Source organism: Cyprinus carpio, chromosome A4, assembly GCF_018340385.1.
Source record: "Cyprinus carpio isolate SPL01 chromosome A4, ASM1834038v1, whole genome shotgun sequence".
Lineage (NCBI taxonomy): Eukaryota > Metazoa > Chordata > Actinopteri > Cypriniformes > Cyprinidae > Cyprinus > Cyprinus carpio.
Window position 1 is genome coordinate 1,397,982 of NC_056575.1, and position 17,543 is coordinate 1,415,524.

Genomic DNA, 17,543 nt, shown 5'->3' on the forward strand with positions numbered 1-17,543 from the left:
GAACTGCAAACATGGCTCATTAGCATATCATTTGAATATCAACAGCTATTGGATATTCAGCAGCTTGGTGGGTTGTAAATCATTTGCGAAGAGGTTAGCCAATCACAGAGCTCATTAACAGGTCAAGTTCTTAAAGATACAGAGGTTTCATTTTTAGAATGATCACAAAAAACTAACCTATTAAATTAAGAAATACTTGAGGTATTACATTTTAAAAAAGAAATTAAATAAGATATTTAAGAACATTCCAAAAAAAAAAAAAATTCAAAACTAAATTTAGACAAACTTTTTAAGGTTATTAACAGAATAAAACATTTATTTATATATATATATTTATAAGATGTCTATATAGTTTTTTAAAATAAATTTTTATTTCTTAGTTTCAGTTTATGCTCATTTTAGATATTTAAGCACTTTAATTAGCATATCAACACGTATTGGATAATCAGCAGCTTGGTGGGTAGTGGCTCATTTCATATGCGAGGAGGTTAGCCAATCACAGAGCTCATTAACAGGTCGAGTTCTTAAAGATACAGCAGTAAAAACAAGCAGTTTAATTTTAGGGAAATCATAAAAAACTAAATGAACTTAAATTATGATTAAGGCAAATGTTTTAAGTGGACTTCAGGGGAAAATAAAAGAAATAGAAGTAGAATATAAGCTCTTAAAGAATAAAATGAATGACATGATTATGCTGGAGATGAATATGGAAGTTATACTTCCTGTTCAGAGAATCTGACAACTAAAAAAAAAAAAAAAAAAAAAAAAAAAAAAAAAAAAAAAAAAAAAAAAGAGGAAGTGCTTTTCTATCACTCTCTCTGTCTGTTTCAGTCGAGTGACTCTTCCTCTCATCTGCTATATTTATGAGCATCAGTGTGGGAAAGTGAGGGAGTGAACACAAAAAACACATCAACAGATGGCAAGAAAAACACAGATCACCGGATCTGATCCGCACCGTCTCCAGATTTGTCTGTTTGTTTTAATGCCATTCATATGAAATATATAAATAATGTACAAGTAATGGTGAAAAAATGGCTTGAAATTAATTAAAATCAATGCTACAATAATATTACTACTAACATAAATGATAATAATAATAGTATTTTTTAAAGGGGGAAAAAAAAAAAAAAAATCACAAGTTTTCATCGAAAGGGCATGATATTCATTTGATTAAAAGATAAATTAATATAATGTTTTATGCCTTCATCTGATTACCAGAAAAATTTAAATAAACAAAAATAGAATATAAAAGAAATCAGAGGTCCTTATTATTGAAAAAAAAAAAAAAAAAAAAAAAAAAAAAAAGCTGAAAAAAAAGAGCTTTAATTAAAATGTTATTAATCGAAAATTAATCAAACCATTAAAGATTCATGATTGCAATTAATTAGACATACTTTTTGGTCACTAAAACCATTAAAATGTCCAGAAAGCAAAAGCAAAAAAATAATAGAATTTAGAAAAAAAAAAAAAAAATTTTTTTTAAAGAGTTTCATAGGGCCCTATTACTGATGACTCTTCAACAAGGGATTAAACCCTTCAGTAAGTTCCTCCCCAACTTCATGTTTGAGTACAGGACGACTCCAGAAAGCCCTGCACACGTCGAGTGATCCGAGTGAAAAGCCCGATCAGCTCCCGCAGGAGCATCTCAAAGGGGTTCTCCGTGAAGAATGTGCAGCGCTGTGCTGCATTATATAACCCCGTCTGACCCTGCGGATGTCACTGTTTACAGCCGCGTTCAGACGCTTTCAGCTTTAAAACCCACAAACAAAAGCTCTTTCTCTGAACGCACAGCAGCAGCACTGGACGCTAACACAATAAACACAACACAAGAGCAGAACTGTGCAGCCAGCAGAGATCCTGAGCGCTTGTGTTTACATGTGAACATGAGCAGCAGTGAACACTCAGAGCAGGACGTGTCCTAAACAAGTCAACATGAGGAGGGCTGTTTATTAGGTGCAGCAGGGACATTAAACAACCGGTCACTCTAACATAGATTTCAACAGACGCATGTCATAAGCGTGATTATATCGGCTGTTTTTTATTTTCAACACACACTCACTGTAAAAACAAATCTAGGGCACAATGTGCTATATTAATGTGTGTGTTTTATATGTATAACCCCCCCCCCCTTTCTTTCTACAGTGTAGAATTTATTAAATGTTATAATATTTAAATAATTTAATTATATAATTTAAGTGTCTTGGCTATTTTTTTTAAAATGATTAAATTATAATTCTAAACAAGTAAAATATAATTAAATATTCTTAATATTATTATTTTATTTAATCTTATTAAACATAAAATAATTACAAGTATATTTCCCCTTTTCCCCCTTTTCTTTCTACAGTGTAGCATTTATTAAATAATGTTATATTATTTAAATAATTTTAATTATATAATTTAAGTGTCTTGGCTATTTTTTAAATGATTAAATTATAATTCTAAACAAGTAAAATATAATTAAATATTTTTATATTATTCTTTTATTTAATCTTATTAAACATAAAATAATTACAAGTATATTTCCCCTTTTCCCCCTTTTCTTTCTACAGTGTAGCATTTATTAAATAATGTTATATATTATTTAATTAATTTTTAATTATATATTTTTAAGTGTCTTGGCTATTTTTTTTTAAAATGATTAAATTATAATTCTAAACAAGTAAAATATAATTAAATATTTTTATATTATTCTTTTATTTAATCTTTTTAAACATAAAATAATTACCAGTATATTTTCCCTTTTTCCCTCCTTTCTTTTTACAGTGTAGAATTTATTAAATAATGTTATATTATTTAAATAATTTTAATTATATAATTTAAGAGTCTTGGCTATTTTTTTTAATTATTAAATTAGAATTCTAAACAAGTAAAATAATTAAATATTTGTAATATTATTATTTTATTTAATCTTATTTATTACATTATTTACATAATTTTAATTACGATTAGTTATGTGTGTATTAGTATGATTTAATTAGGAGTCTTTTGTTTTGAACTTGAGTGTTTTTTTATAATGTAAAGCTGTTTAAATCTTTTATTTAGAAAATAATGTGAATCACTGGATTATCCCACAATATGCACAGATTATTTATGTGATTATTTGTTATTTAAACTATAAACCATTTTTGTTGAGTTTCCATTGGAAAACTGTGATATATAGCATTACTGTCATCTATTATATCACACTGTGATGTGAGATTTCACTCAGCCGCCCACCTCTATCTCACATACACACACAGAGGACGTGCGAATGCATCAGTACCTTTTCTAGAAGAATCTTCACGCAGCTCACGTGACCCTCGTAAGTGGCGGACAGCAGCGGGGTGATGCCGTGTTTATCTGGAGCCTGTCGAGAAAAACACAGCAGAACTCACACATGAACATACAAAGCCTTGAGCACTTTAGTGTAATTATCTCTGAGGCGCTCTATGAATCAGACTCTGGGTTATCAGGCGTCTTCAGAAGTCTCTTATCTCGCGAGCATTTCCCCGTTCGCAGGGAAACCTGTCTATTTCTGTCCTGGAGAGAGAGAGAGATCTCATGATGGGACAGAGACGAAGCCATAGAGAGAAAAGTGAGTGATGTTGGGTGCTTTAGTTCAACTCAGAGTAATTATAATTATATTATACAACTAAAACTAAAATCATAAAACATTTTTGTTACTTGAAATAAATGTTTTTTTTTTTTTTTTTAGTTTCCTTAATTTAAATAAAATTATTTAAATTCATTTTAAATTTAATTCAAATAAATTATTATTTTTATTGACATTTTTAAGATTTTTTTTATTTTATTTAAATTTAAATATTGTGACATTTAAATAAAAAATAATTTATTTGAATTAAATTAAATTTAAAATGAATTTAAATAATTTTATTTAAATTAAGGAAACTAAAAGGCATAATTTCTTTATTTCATAAAGTTTTTATTTTAAATCATTACATTATACTCCTAAACAAGTAAAATATAATTAAATATTTATTTAATACACTGTAATTTTAATAAGCAGAACAAATCTTAATTACTAAAAATGTATAAAAATATAATTTATTATAATCCTACATTATATAATATAAAAAAATTATAATTTCGCCGTTTTTTTTCTTTTGCCTTAAAATATTTCATTATATGAAGTTGTTTTTGCAGCATTTCATTTCACAGAATTATCCCTGAATATACACAAAAGATTAATATTTAACCTTTAAATAATTAATTGAAAAAATAAATAAACTTTAAAATTAAAATGAAAAGTATGAAAAACTAACAAAAGTGTCTCAATGATACACAATGGTTGTGATGAATAAATTGTAATTCCATATTACATTGTTTTATTAATTATAATTCAGGAGTCTTTTGCGTTAAACTCACATATTTGTATGCAGTATTTAATTGTTCGGGATTATCCCAAATAGATTGATATTTAATCTATAAACCATTTTAAAAATAACAATAAATGCTAAAAATGTTATATTATTAATATGTGATACCACGTGCACCTGGTCAGAAAGTTTGGGGTCATAAATGTGACCCTGGAGTAAAGTCTCTGGGGTGTATTTGTAGCAATAACCAAAAATACATTGTATGGTCAAAATTATCGATTTTTCTTTTATGCCAAAAATCATTAGGATATTAAGTAAAGATCATGTTCCTTGAAGATATTTAGTAAATTTCCTACTGTAAATATATCAAAACTTTATTTTTGATTAGTAATATGCATTGCTAAGAATTCATTTGGACAACTTTAAAGATGATTTTCTCAATATTTAGATTTTTTTGCTCCCTCAGATTCCAGATTTTCAAATAGTTGTATCTCAGACAAATATTGTCCTCCTAATAAACCACACATCAATGCAAAGATTATTTATTCAGCTTTCAGATGATATATAAATCTCAATTTCAAAAAATTGACACTTATGACCAAGGCTGCATTCATTTGATCAAAAAACACGGTAAAAACAGTAACACTGTGAAATATTATTACTATTTAAAATAGCTGTTTTCTGCTTTAATTTAGCAGAAGTGGACCTGCTGATGGGAGGAGAGCGTGAATCACAGGCTGCTGGTTTGATGCTATCACGTTTGAGCGAGTAATAACTGCTCCAGTGACTCCTCACATTAAACATTTACATACTGTCTGGAGCCGATAGTCATCTAAACACACACACACAGCACTGGAGGACACTTACGTTCACATCGGCTCCTTTAGACAGCAGAAACTCCACCATCTCGGCCTGACCGCAGTCCACAGCGTAATGAAGCGGCTTCCGGCCTCCTTCCAGAGTCCTGTTCACATCCTCAGCCTGCACAACAACACACAGCACACCGTTACAATACAAGAACACATACCACTCCAGATCTAACATGAGGACAGGATACTACATTTACTGTAAGGATACTACAGTCATTATATATGTATGTGACCCTGGAGCACAAAACCTGTCATGAGGGTCAATTTTTTTAAATTGAGATTTATACATCATCTGAAAGCTGAATAAATAAGCTTTTCATTGATGTATGGTTTATTAGGATCGGACAATATTTAAAAATCTGGAATCTGAGGGAGCAAAAAAATCTAAATATTGAGAAAATCATCTTTAAAGTTGTTCAAATGAAGTTCTTAGCAATACATATTACTAATCAAAAAAAAGTTTTGATTTATTTACGGTAGGAAATTTACTAAATATCTTCATGGAACATGATCTTTACTTAATATCCTAATGATTTTTGGCATAAAAGAAAAATCAATAATTTTGACCCAAACAATGTATTTTTGGCTATTGCTACAAATATTCCCCAGAGACAAAAGCAGCTGCTTTTGTGGTCCAGGATCACATATTAATATTGAATATTATATTTATTATTATTAAAGATTATACTATTCAATATCATTAGTAAAGTAGTTTCTTAATTTATATTATAACAAATTACATCATTTAACGGGGTATGGGTTCATCATTAGGTAGTACTGATTAATAATATATATTATTTAATATAATTATATTAAATATTTAATAATTCAATAGAATTATATATTTTTTTGAATATGATTTAGGATACATTAGTCAATAATAAATAACACTAAATATTAAATAACATTTATTATTCAACAATTATATAATTATGTTGAATACTGAATTATTCTATATAATTATATAACTTTTTTTGTATGATTTAGGATGCTTTAATTATCGTAAATAATACTGAATATGAAATAAATTATTATGACAATATTTAATTTCATTAATGGGGTTAGGGTTCATCATTAATTAGAATTTAATAATATATATTATTCAATATAATTATATAGGCTATTGAATAATTTAATATCCAATACAATTATATAACATTTAAAATATGTTTATATGATTAAAGATACTTCAGTCATTATAAATAATATTGAATATTAAATATTATATAAAGAGTTTATCATTATAAAAATACTGAATATTATGCAATAATTACCTCCATCTCATACTTTATATTAAGGCAAACTGCCTCTAGTCACATACTGTAGTGTGCTTGAATTGTTTATTATTTATATTTATTTTTTTATATTTAGTTTTAATAATATAATGTAGGAGTGTTTTGTTTTAATCTCAAATGTTTCATAATTTGAAGCAGTATAAGACATAAATAGACGATTATTAAATCAATAAAATCACAAAACACACATACAACCTGATCATCTGAAGTCATATATTAAACCTTATTCAATTGTTCAGATTATGTTTATTTCATTAAAATAAATATATTTCTCATGGAAGCACTGATTTCACTACGTTTGTTTGTTTTTTACACTATTTGTGCAATTAATATTTTCGTTGTGTAATAATCACTCCACTGTGTGTCGTTTCTGGCTGTTAGTATTTAACACGAACCTCAAGGGTTTAATCGCTCGAGTCTGACGATGAGCAGCACATTCACACAGCAAACCATCATGTGAACCTGCTGCGAGTGTGAACTGAGGTAGACCGCCGAGCTAAACATATCACACACACATACACACACCCAATACACACACACATACGACAGAACGCTCAACACTCAATGAGCGGCTCCAGATCTGCATCTGATGGGTTAAAGTGACGCTGTAAAGTGATGAAGGTGAGAGATTCTGAGGCTGACAGAAATGAAACCACACGACTCGCCATTCAGAAGCTGGAGCTCAAAGCACCTGCGGTTTCCTGCCCACATCCTCAAACCACACACACACACACACACACGCGGTCCCATTATATCAGAGGACGAGGAGGAACTCCGGAACACAAGCTATTATTCAGCACACACACACACACACACACTCCTCTGGGGTCTGTGTGTGTGTGTGTATAGTTACACAAGGTGATATTGTGACACAGGATACACACTTTAACAGATGACCTACAGCTCAGAATGTGTGTGTGTGTGACATTAGCTGAACGTCTTTAAACCGTAAACAACCTCCGCACAGAACAGTAATACCACAGTACTGCATGATAACTATATTTATATACCATGGTACCTACTTCATATTTCGAAAAATGCCAAGGGAAAAAAAACATATCATGATCAGATAAAGCACTTGACAACTGACTGATGCCATTTTGAAAATAAACATCGTTTAAAAACATCCACCTGTCGATTTTAACAAGAACAAAAATGACGTCTATAACACTTACGATTCATTTAAATCACCACGACGAGACCAAATCGTCGTCGCAGAGAAACACACGTTCGTCTTCATGATCTGAGATAAAATAGCCATTAAAGATTAAAATCACGCTGCACCTCGGAACCGACGTTCTATTTCTGATGACATCATCAGTTCCTCGTTTCCTATTGGGTAATGCTTCGGGAGTTCTTTGAAACAACAAAAAAACATACAAAAACAAACAAGCGATAGATAGATAGATAGATAGATAGATAGATAGATAGATAGATAGAAAGATAGATAGAAAGATAGAAAGATAGATAGATAGATAGATAGATAGATAGATAGATAGAAAGATAGATAGAAAGATAGAAAGATAGATAGATAGATAGATAGATAGATAGATAGTAGGGCTGTGCAAAAAATCGAATGCGATTTTCATCAGTGAAGGCGCTCCTGTGATTAGTAGTATATCTCCAGCACGTGTGTTCAGATCAGGGTTGCCAGGTTTTCACAACAAATCCTGCCCAGTTGCTTCTCAAATCTAGTCCAAAACTAGCCCAGTCGCGTTTCCAGGAGGTTCCCCGATAAAAATGCATCCCGGGGTTAAAATATATGTTTTTTGGCAGGGTTGCCTTGGTAATATTCACATTTTAAGGGCTAAATATCATGTTATTGGTATTGGGGTCGCTTCAAACCGTGGACATGAAAAACAACCGCAGACTTGGCAACACTGGTTCAGGTGGAGCGGCGTTTACTACACAGAGCCGTAGTCCACCGACAAGCTACAAAGAATCGCCTGCGATTTTAAAATCGATTTTGTGTAGACTGTCAGTGAATTACGGCTCTGTGTAGTAAATGCCAACCAGTGTTGCCAAGTCTGCGGTTTTTCATGTCCACGGGTTGAAGCGACCCCAATACCAATAACATGATATTTGGTTGATGAAATGTGAATTTTACCAAGGCAACCCTGCCAAAAAACATGTATTTTAACCCCGGGATACATTTTTATCGGGGAACCTCCTGGAAACGCGACTGGGCTAGTTTTGGACTAGTTTTGAGAAGCAATTGGGCAGGAATTATTGTGAAAACCTGGCAACCCTGATCTGAACGCACGTGCTGGAGATATACTACTAATCACAGGAGCGCCTTTACTGAAGAGATGCACATGAAAATAGCATTCGATTTTTTTGCACAGCCCTAATAGATAGATAGATAGATAGATAGATAGATAGATGATAGATAGATAGATAGATAGATAGATAGATAGATAGATAGATAGATGATGGGTTAGTAGATAGATAGATAGATAGACAGATAGAAATCATCAGCTAGACAGATAGATAGATAGATAGATAGATAGATAGATAGATAGAAATCATCAGCTAGATAGATAGAAAGATAGATAGAGATAGAAAGATAGATAGATAGATAGATAGATAGATAGATAGATAGATAGAGATAGAAAGATAGATAGATAGATAGAAATCATCAGCTAGATAGATAGATAGATAGATAGAGATAGATAGATAGATAGATAGATAGATAGATAGATAGATAGATAGAAATCATCAGCTAGACAGATAGATAGATAGATAGATAGATAGATAGATAGATAGATAGATAGATAGAAATCATCAGATAGATAGATAGATAGATAGATAGATAGATAGAGATAGAAAGATAGATAGATAGATAGATAGATAGATAGATAGAAATCATCAGCTAGACAGATAGAAAGATAGATATAGATAGATAGATATCATCAGATAGATAGATAGACAGATAGAAAGATAGATAGAGATAGATAGATAGATAGAAATCATCAGATAGATAGATAGATAGATAGATAGATAGATAGATAGATAGATAGATAGATAGACAGACACAGATAGATAGATAGATAGATAGATAGATAGATAGATAGATAGATAGAATAGGTTGTGAAGTCTTTCATGTTGACTTTAATTGTTTTACTGTATCAAACATGGTTCAGATTGAAAATCTTCTTGAAAACATCCACCTGTTGCTTTTACCGCCAAGTACCACGATGTTATACTGGTTTCTGGAACATACCACGATAGGAAACATGTCACGCCCAAAACCAAAACAAAAGACTTGAACTTTCTTTCATTCCCCGCGCTTTCAAATAGTTTTATAGATGAGCTATCGGTGGTGTTTGGAGTGGGTCATTCTTGATCATTTCAGGTTGTGCTTCGGAGAGAGAAAGTAATTGTTATTGTTTTGTGCGTGCTGCAATAACCTGCCTTGTCAACAACAACGAAAAAAAAAAAAAAGCTTTTTGTTTCAGGTGTCACAATGGAATTCATTGAGAAACCGTGCAGTGTCTTAATATGAGTCTGTGCAGATCATTCAGAGACACTGAACACATTAAAAACAGCAGGATAGCATCACAGAGCTGTACTGTGAGGGTCTAGAAACCTGTTTGGACTCGTTTGTGAGTTTGTGTGATGACATGAAGAGTGTGTGTGTGTGTGTGTGTGTGTGTGTGTGTGTTTGTGTGTGTGTGTGTGTGTGTGTGTGTGTGTGTGTGTGTGTGTGTTTGTGTGTTTCTCACCTTCACCAGCAGAGCCTTCACCTCATCCAGCTCTCCATTCTTCAGAGCCCACATCAACTCCTTATCCCCCATGTCACCTGAAACAAACACACACACACACACACACACACACACACACACACACACACACACACACACACACACACACACACACACACACACAGTATTATAGGCCTCCGCTCGTAAACCGTCCCGCGTCTGCGCTGCGGTTGTCATTATAATCCTTCGACTGTTTAACGGGTGTGTGGAGCAGCTTCGCGGGTCACTCACCGGATTCCGTGTGTTTTTCGGGTTTGACAGAAAGTTTGTGATCAGACACTGACGGGATCCGCCTGAACTGCAGCTATCAGCGGCACGAACTTCCGCTATCACACCAGCGCCTACACACACTTCAGAATAAGAGTCCCCGTCCACACCCACCAGCTCAGATCTGGCTCGATAAAACGGAAATAAAATTACAACAATGCAAATGGAATAAGCAAACGACACACACATTTGAGAAAGTAATAGTACGGGATTAAATATCTTACAAATAATAGTAGGAATAAATCAATAATTACTAACAGGGATAAATCAAATGGCATAAACTTGGCCAGCGTCATTTCAAAATAAGAGTCTGCTTACTCACCTCGCTTGCTGTGCATAATAAATTATAAATATATAAATAAAATACAGCACATTAATAGAATCCAACTGTTAATAATAATAACATATATATTAAGTTAAGAGATGGCACGGATGGGACATATTAATGTTCAGTTTGAAGAGTATTCTTCATAAATCAGAGATTAATGACTCAAGTTAAACTCAGTTTAAATTCATTATGAGGAGGAGGATTTGCTATTCAGACTAATATAATGATTGGAGGTGCTGCAGGGTGGTAAATCTATTTAATTTCATAAACAATAGCCTACTGTCTAGTGGTAGGCTATTATTACTTGTTAGATGTAGCTTTATTTGCATGTAATGTTTTATTATTATTATCTGTGGTGTTTCAAAAATACACGCTTTTTAATGGTTGTGAATGCATTTCCCAGGTAACGAAAAACGTTCCAAGAACGTTTTGCTAATGATCCCATTAAGTTATAAAACACGTGCGCACGTTTTCTGAACGTTCAAAACATCTAGTTTTTTATAAATGTTAAAAATAAAAATAAAAATTTCTTGGGTGTGACCAATAAGGGAACAGTCCATTTCACAAACGTTATGGAAGTATTACTTTTGAATGTTCTCTGAACGTTCTGAAACACGTAGTAACATTAAAATATCACCTGAACGTCCAAATAAAATGTTTCAGGAAAAGCGTTCCTTGAACGATGCACAAGTAATGTTTTTGTGCTAAAGTTTTGAGAACATTATCAAAGACCAGATAACGTTACATGAACGTTCTATTAACGTTACTGAAAAACGTTGATCATAACTTTAAGATGGCCTTGAATATACTGTAGAGTGTTTACATTTTTCATTTTTCTGACATATTTCAGTTGGACATTCGTCTAATGTTTTTTTTTTTTTTTTTTTTTTTTTAATGTTACTACTTGTTACGGAATGTTCAGAGAAAGTAACATTCCCCGTGCACAATGATAAAATGTAACGTTCCCATAAATTCATATAACCATAAAAAAGGGGGGTGTTTTTAAACATTCAGAAATAATGTTTACATAATGAGAACTTCAGTGAAATGTTCTCAGAATATATTTTTGTTAAGGACACACCATGAGTGAATATAGAAACAAAGTAACTAGTAGTTATCACTATACTGATACCATTAAAATTTGCTAACTTTCTTGTATTAAAAGTTTTCTGAAATGTTAATGTTTACATATACAAATTTAGCATTATCTAAGCAAATATGCACTAATTTGCATACATTTCCAGAACAGAAATCTAAACACTGGATAAAGCCGAGTTCAAAATTCTTGTTTGATTTTGTTGAGATTAGAGTTGAATGTCTTTACTGTGGGTATATTAGATTTCTTTTTTTTTAGCACTCCATAAATCAGAAAATACTAACAGTCAGGAAGAAATAAAAATCATCATGTTTTTAGGATTGTTCGATAAATAAGTGTGAAGGATGTATGAACAAACCCCTCAGAATATAGATAGGAATAAAGTTTGGTGGATGTAGCCAAAGTAGAGGGAAAAAAATCTCAGCTTTATTACTGAAATCTACAAATGCAAAAAGATAAAGAGCAATAAAACATACACTTAAATGTGTACTGTGGATATTTTCTTTCCACTTCTGGGGAACTACACATTATGAAAAGCCAAAATGCCAAAAATCACATTTTTGCATTTAGTAACTTGCCTTAAAAACAACAAAGGTACCATATGAACTCATGCTGGTGTCTAACAGTGTGAGAGATCATCAGACTTCTCTGCTTGAAGATCACACTGAGCACATAACATCTCCAGATGAAAATAAGTAACAACCATAAGACACGTTTTCATCCGCTCTTAACCGTGCTTCATCCAGAGGGACGAACACAGGAGAAACTTCAGAGGAAATCTTAGGCGTGTCTTCCTGTAATTATGTCCAAAAAGCACCGGAACACAAGCATTTTAGACGGGAATTCTGGGAAAATGAGAAGCAGCAAGCAATTAAAACATCTGCAATAAACACACATACTGCAATCCAGAGATTGACAAACTTCTTTTGTCAGCCAAACACCTTTGTCCTAAAATATTGTCTGTGATTGTAACTTAATATTTCAATAATTTAACAACACATTTGTATGTTCACAGTTCTGTGATTATTTGTATATAAATAAATATCTACTTATTTTAAGTTATTTTGAATCACACATTAGCATTTTTGTTTTTTTTTTGTGATGTAATTTTTTTGTTTTTTGATTTTAAAGTTATTATAGCTTCTCATCATGCTGGGAAACCTTGGTATGATGACAAAATGACAATAAAGCCCAACAGAATAACATTTAATGAAATAATCACTGTGTTGTTTAGCTAGTTTTCATAACTTTCTCTAATGTTTTTGACAAGTTATATAAATGTTAGGACAAATTGTTTTTAAAGTACTGTTTATGAAATGTTCTTTCAACTTAATTATTATTTGATATTACGTTCTCATAATGCTGAGAAAAAAAATCTCTATAGAATAACATTTTCGGAACATCTTGATGTTATTTGTACTTGATGAACATTCATTTTTGTAACCTTTAAATAATGTTATAATCACGAAAACCAGACATTATAACATTCTTAGAACATTAAAAATAAACATTCAAATAATATTATACCTTAAGTGAATATAAAGTTGGTAGAATGTTGTAAGAAATGTTTTTGTAACCTTTAAAAAAACTGGACATTTCAATATTTTAGAAACTACAATGTTCCCACAATGTTTTTATTACCTAAATTTGTTACCTGGGCAACTTTAAAAAAAAAAAAAAAAAACGTTGTTTTTCTAACATTCCCATTAGGTTATGAAAACATTATTTCTGAATGTCCTCTGAACATTCAAAACGTTTAAGAAATGTTCTTTCGTGGTTATACAAATGTTAAGGGAACATTCCATTTCATAATTTTGAGAACATTGTAACAGTGTTACTTTTGAATGTTCTAAAACAAGTGGTAACATTTAAAAACAACAACATTGGACTAACATCTAAACACTGAACAATATGAAGTTTTATACTAAGCTTTTGAGAACTCCGATAACTCTGAATGAATGTTGTATTAGCGTTTCTGGAAGAAGGTTAATGATGTTCCCTGTTAGCCAGGTTCTCAGTCTCAGTGTGGCTGTGATGTGATTCAGTCTACTGTAGTTTAGTTCATGTGTGTCAGATTCTAACCAATCCGCTCACCAAACCTGATCAGATGGAGTTGTCACGCACCTCCTGGGCTCCCATAACACCATGTTTTCTCCCATCATCCATCACTGCTGTCATGTCCAGCGCGGCGGCCGCAGGGGATTTAGATGTGAGCTCTGATTGTGCGTGACAACTTCATTACGGGCCAATCAAACCCCCTGCTTTCATCATGAGCGATGCGTGTCAGTCTTCTCCAGCATCTGATCTCAGCTTAAACTGTCATATGAAGTCTCGAGTTCACACAAATCTACAGAAGTTACACTATATGTAACTTTTAATTGAAATTGAATTGACATGACATGCTAATTAAAGGCGTCATGAGCCGCTGATCTGTTTACACACTTCTAGCACTCGATTCACTAAATGAATTATGCAAATTAGGCAACAGTGTAAACGTGCCAAAAAAGCTGCAATAACGACTTAAATAGTTTCAATAATTGAAATCACACCACGACTCTACTTCAGCACTTGGTTAAACTGGATTGCCTGTTGAATGTTTTTACGATGGATTTGTTTCAGGTTTTGTCTTCTCCAGATGTTAACTGATGGACTGGAGTGGTGTGAATTACTTGTGGATTATTGTGATGTTTTTATCAGCTGTTTGGACTCTCATTCTGACGGCACCCATTCACTGCAGAGCATCCATTGCTGAGACACTGATGCAATGCTATATTTCTCCAAATCTGATGAAGAAATAAACTCATCTACATCTGGGATGAACTGAGGGGGAGCACATTCTAACAAAATTTTAATTTTTGGCTGAACTATATTCTTTTAAAAACTTAAATATAAGTTGCATTGACTTTAAACAAACCTAAACTTCATTTACATTTCTTGGCCGAAAAGTTTCCGCATTATTTGTCAACTCCCATTTGGTGATCTGCTTAAAAAGATCCGACTCAAAAGAACGATTCATTCACAAATTGCTACATTTTTGCTCATTATATGAACCTGGTACCTTGCAAACAACTGTTAAACTGACAAATCTGCTGGTGATTTCCATTTTTGTGCAGTGCAGTGAACGCACTGTGGACGAACCATCTAACTCTGCATTTATGTGGAGGATTCATAGGATCAGTAGACAACACACTGATGCTGATGATGTTTCTCTGCAGACGGCGTCTCCCGCCCACGCGGATCTGAGGAGCACTCAGGGTTAATGAGACACACACATGAGCCTCCTACAGACGTCTGTGTGTGTCTGTGTCCAGCAGGAGGCAGACATCCAGCTCTCCTGCTGCTTTCTCATCACTCCTGTTCTGACAGAAACAGAAACTGTTTCTCAGCGTAGCTGGGTTCCTCTCGCTGACCTCTGCCTGCCCAATGATTCAGAATACTATCACATACTATTTTATTAAGAGCTGAATGCTAGTATGCTATTCTAAATCCAGTGCTAGTGTACTGGTCAGGACAGAGCACAGTATACACTGAATGTGAAGCTGCTTGTATTGTATAAAGTTTCAGTAGCAGTATGCAGCAATAAATTCAGACTGACCTCATCACACTCATGTTTAATGCATGCAATGTTACTATGGAAATAAAAACAAGTTTTGTTTTTTAAACCTTTTTTTTCAACTTTTAGGATTAATAAAGCATTACAGTTGAAAAGAGGATGGATGGATAGGTTGTTGAATGTTTTGCTCTATAGTTCATACTGAGTGGAGGATTATGGGACGTGAAGTGTGTTTTTGCAGAAGGGAGGGGCTTCTGTTCCGACTGACCAATAGAAATGCAGCTGATATACAGATGTCTTGTTTACATCCTTTATCATTATCACCATCATTATGACCACATAAAGGGCATTGTCATCATATACATAATATCAACTACATGTAATGATCTCAGTAGCGTCCTATGAGATTTTCGAATTGCTGCTGATTATGTAATTTATAATGCTGAATAATGGACTAATTACAGTCATTGTTCAGTGAACTCATGCAAACCTAGTGTGTTAATGCAGTTATTCAGAGAGTGAAAGAAACATTCGAAGAGCTTGAAACAGAGGAAAACGTGGATTGAAAATGATTTGAAATACATACAGACAGTAAACACACACACACACACACACACACACACACACACACACACACACACACACACACACACACACACACACACTTGCCTTGGGTATGTTCTTCTCCATCAGGTTTCCAGGCTGAAGTAAAGGAGAACGTCTGCCTGTGGGACACAAACACAAACCGCTCGACCTCAGACGACCCTCATCTCACTCGCTCACTAGACGTGGTGTGTATATGCTAGTGTGCTTAATAGACAGCAGGGTCCTCAATGATTCTGATAAAATCATTCTGATAAATAAAGCATTTCTTCCTGGAGCCACTGAGATTACAGTTACAGCAATAACACGTTCAGGCAGATGTCCAGAGGTCTAATGGCTGTTTTCACGCAGGTCCTCTGAGCTCTGAGGTTCATGCTGCATATAGATGATATATAGTGTTCAGCAGACAAACAATCAGACGAGTCCTGGTTTAGCTTTAGCTGTAAACATTCACACGAAACCTTTGTTTTTCTGTCATTTTCCATTGACTTCCATATTTTCTATCCTCTAATCTCAACACATGAACCATTTCACATTATAACATCAGTATTAAGGCATTTCTTAGTCGTTTATCAAGTTGTTTCTCACAGAGAGCGTTAGCTGTTGGTAATTTCACATTTTACTGCCTTTGTGGGATTTTTTTTAATTTTTGGGAAGCAAAAAAGCAGGTGTTTTTTGGAGAGTGATAATCAAAGCATCATTTACTCACCCCAATGTTGATCCAAACCTGTATTTTCTTCTCTGAAACAAAAAAGACGAACATTTATGCTGCTCTTTTCAACAGATCCAATAGACCCATGACTATCAGAACTATAGAACAATAGATAAATAGAGTAGAGTAGGTTGTGTAAAGGCTGTGCAAACACGCACACACTCGTCTTCTAATTAAAACATTAATATATCACTGCATGAGTTGATTCTTATTAAGCTAAAGCAGCAGCAATATATATATATTTTATTTTTAATGCTAATACTGTTTAATATAGCTTAATCAGGTTAAATATGAAATGCATATTCACCAAAATAACCAGAGAATATGGTGGTGTTAGTTGATTTTATTGATGAACTAGTTAATCAGCTTGTACTGATATGAAGCAGAAGCTGCATTATAACCAAGCGAGCAGCTCGTAGTGTTGACGCAGACACAGACACATTCACCTCACGCAGGATAGACACACTGCACTATATTTCCTGTTTTAGGATTGTGTTGTTGTGTTTCTGACTATCTAAAGTTTACTAAAAGGAATAGTTTCTATGTTGGAATTGAACACATAATCTCACAACAGTAAACGATCTCATGCAACTATATCAAAAAGTGCTGAATGTTCAATAAGGGTCATATTTATTTATTTCTTGGTCAGGGTACAGACACTGAGTTCTGACTAAAGGGGAAGTGAGAAAATAAAAAAACAGTTGTTATTTTTATACACATCTCTCCCTCCATCCAGT

At 33.1% G+C, this 17,543-nt stretch overlaps 1 protein-coding gene across 2 annotated transcripts in view; it reads right to left on the minus strand.

Annotated features, from left to right (window-relative positions):
• LOC109091757 (myotrophin) overlaps positions 1–10,634 on the minus strand; it is a 35,939-nt gene extending 25,305 nt beyond the window's left edge. For both annotated transcript variants that reach the window (XM_042737821.1, XM_042737811.1), the window contains exons 1-4: positions 10,479–10,634; positions 10,209–10,285; positions 5,187–5,300; positions 3,266–3,349 (exon numbers count right to left, since the gene is read on the minus strand). In XM_042737821.1, coding sequence (XP_042593755.1) covers positions 3,266–3,349; positions 5,187–5,300; positions 10,209–10,280 — 270 coding nt within the window. In that variant the 5' untranslated portion in view covers positions 10,281–10,285; positions 10,479–10,634. The remainder of the gene's footprint in view (positions 1–3,265; positions 3,350–5,186; positions 5,301–10,208; positions 10,286–10,478) is intronic.
• Between the last annotated feature and the right edge of the window lie 6,909 nt (positions 10,635–17,543).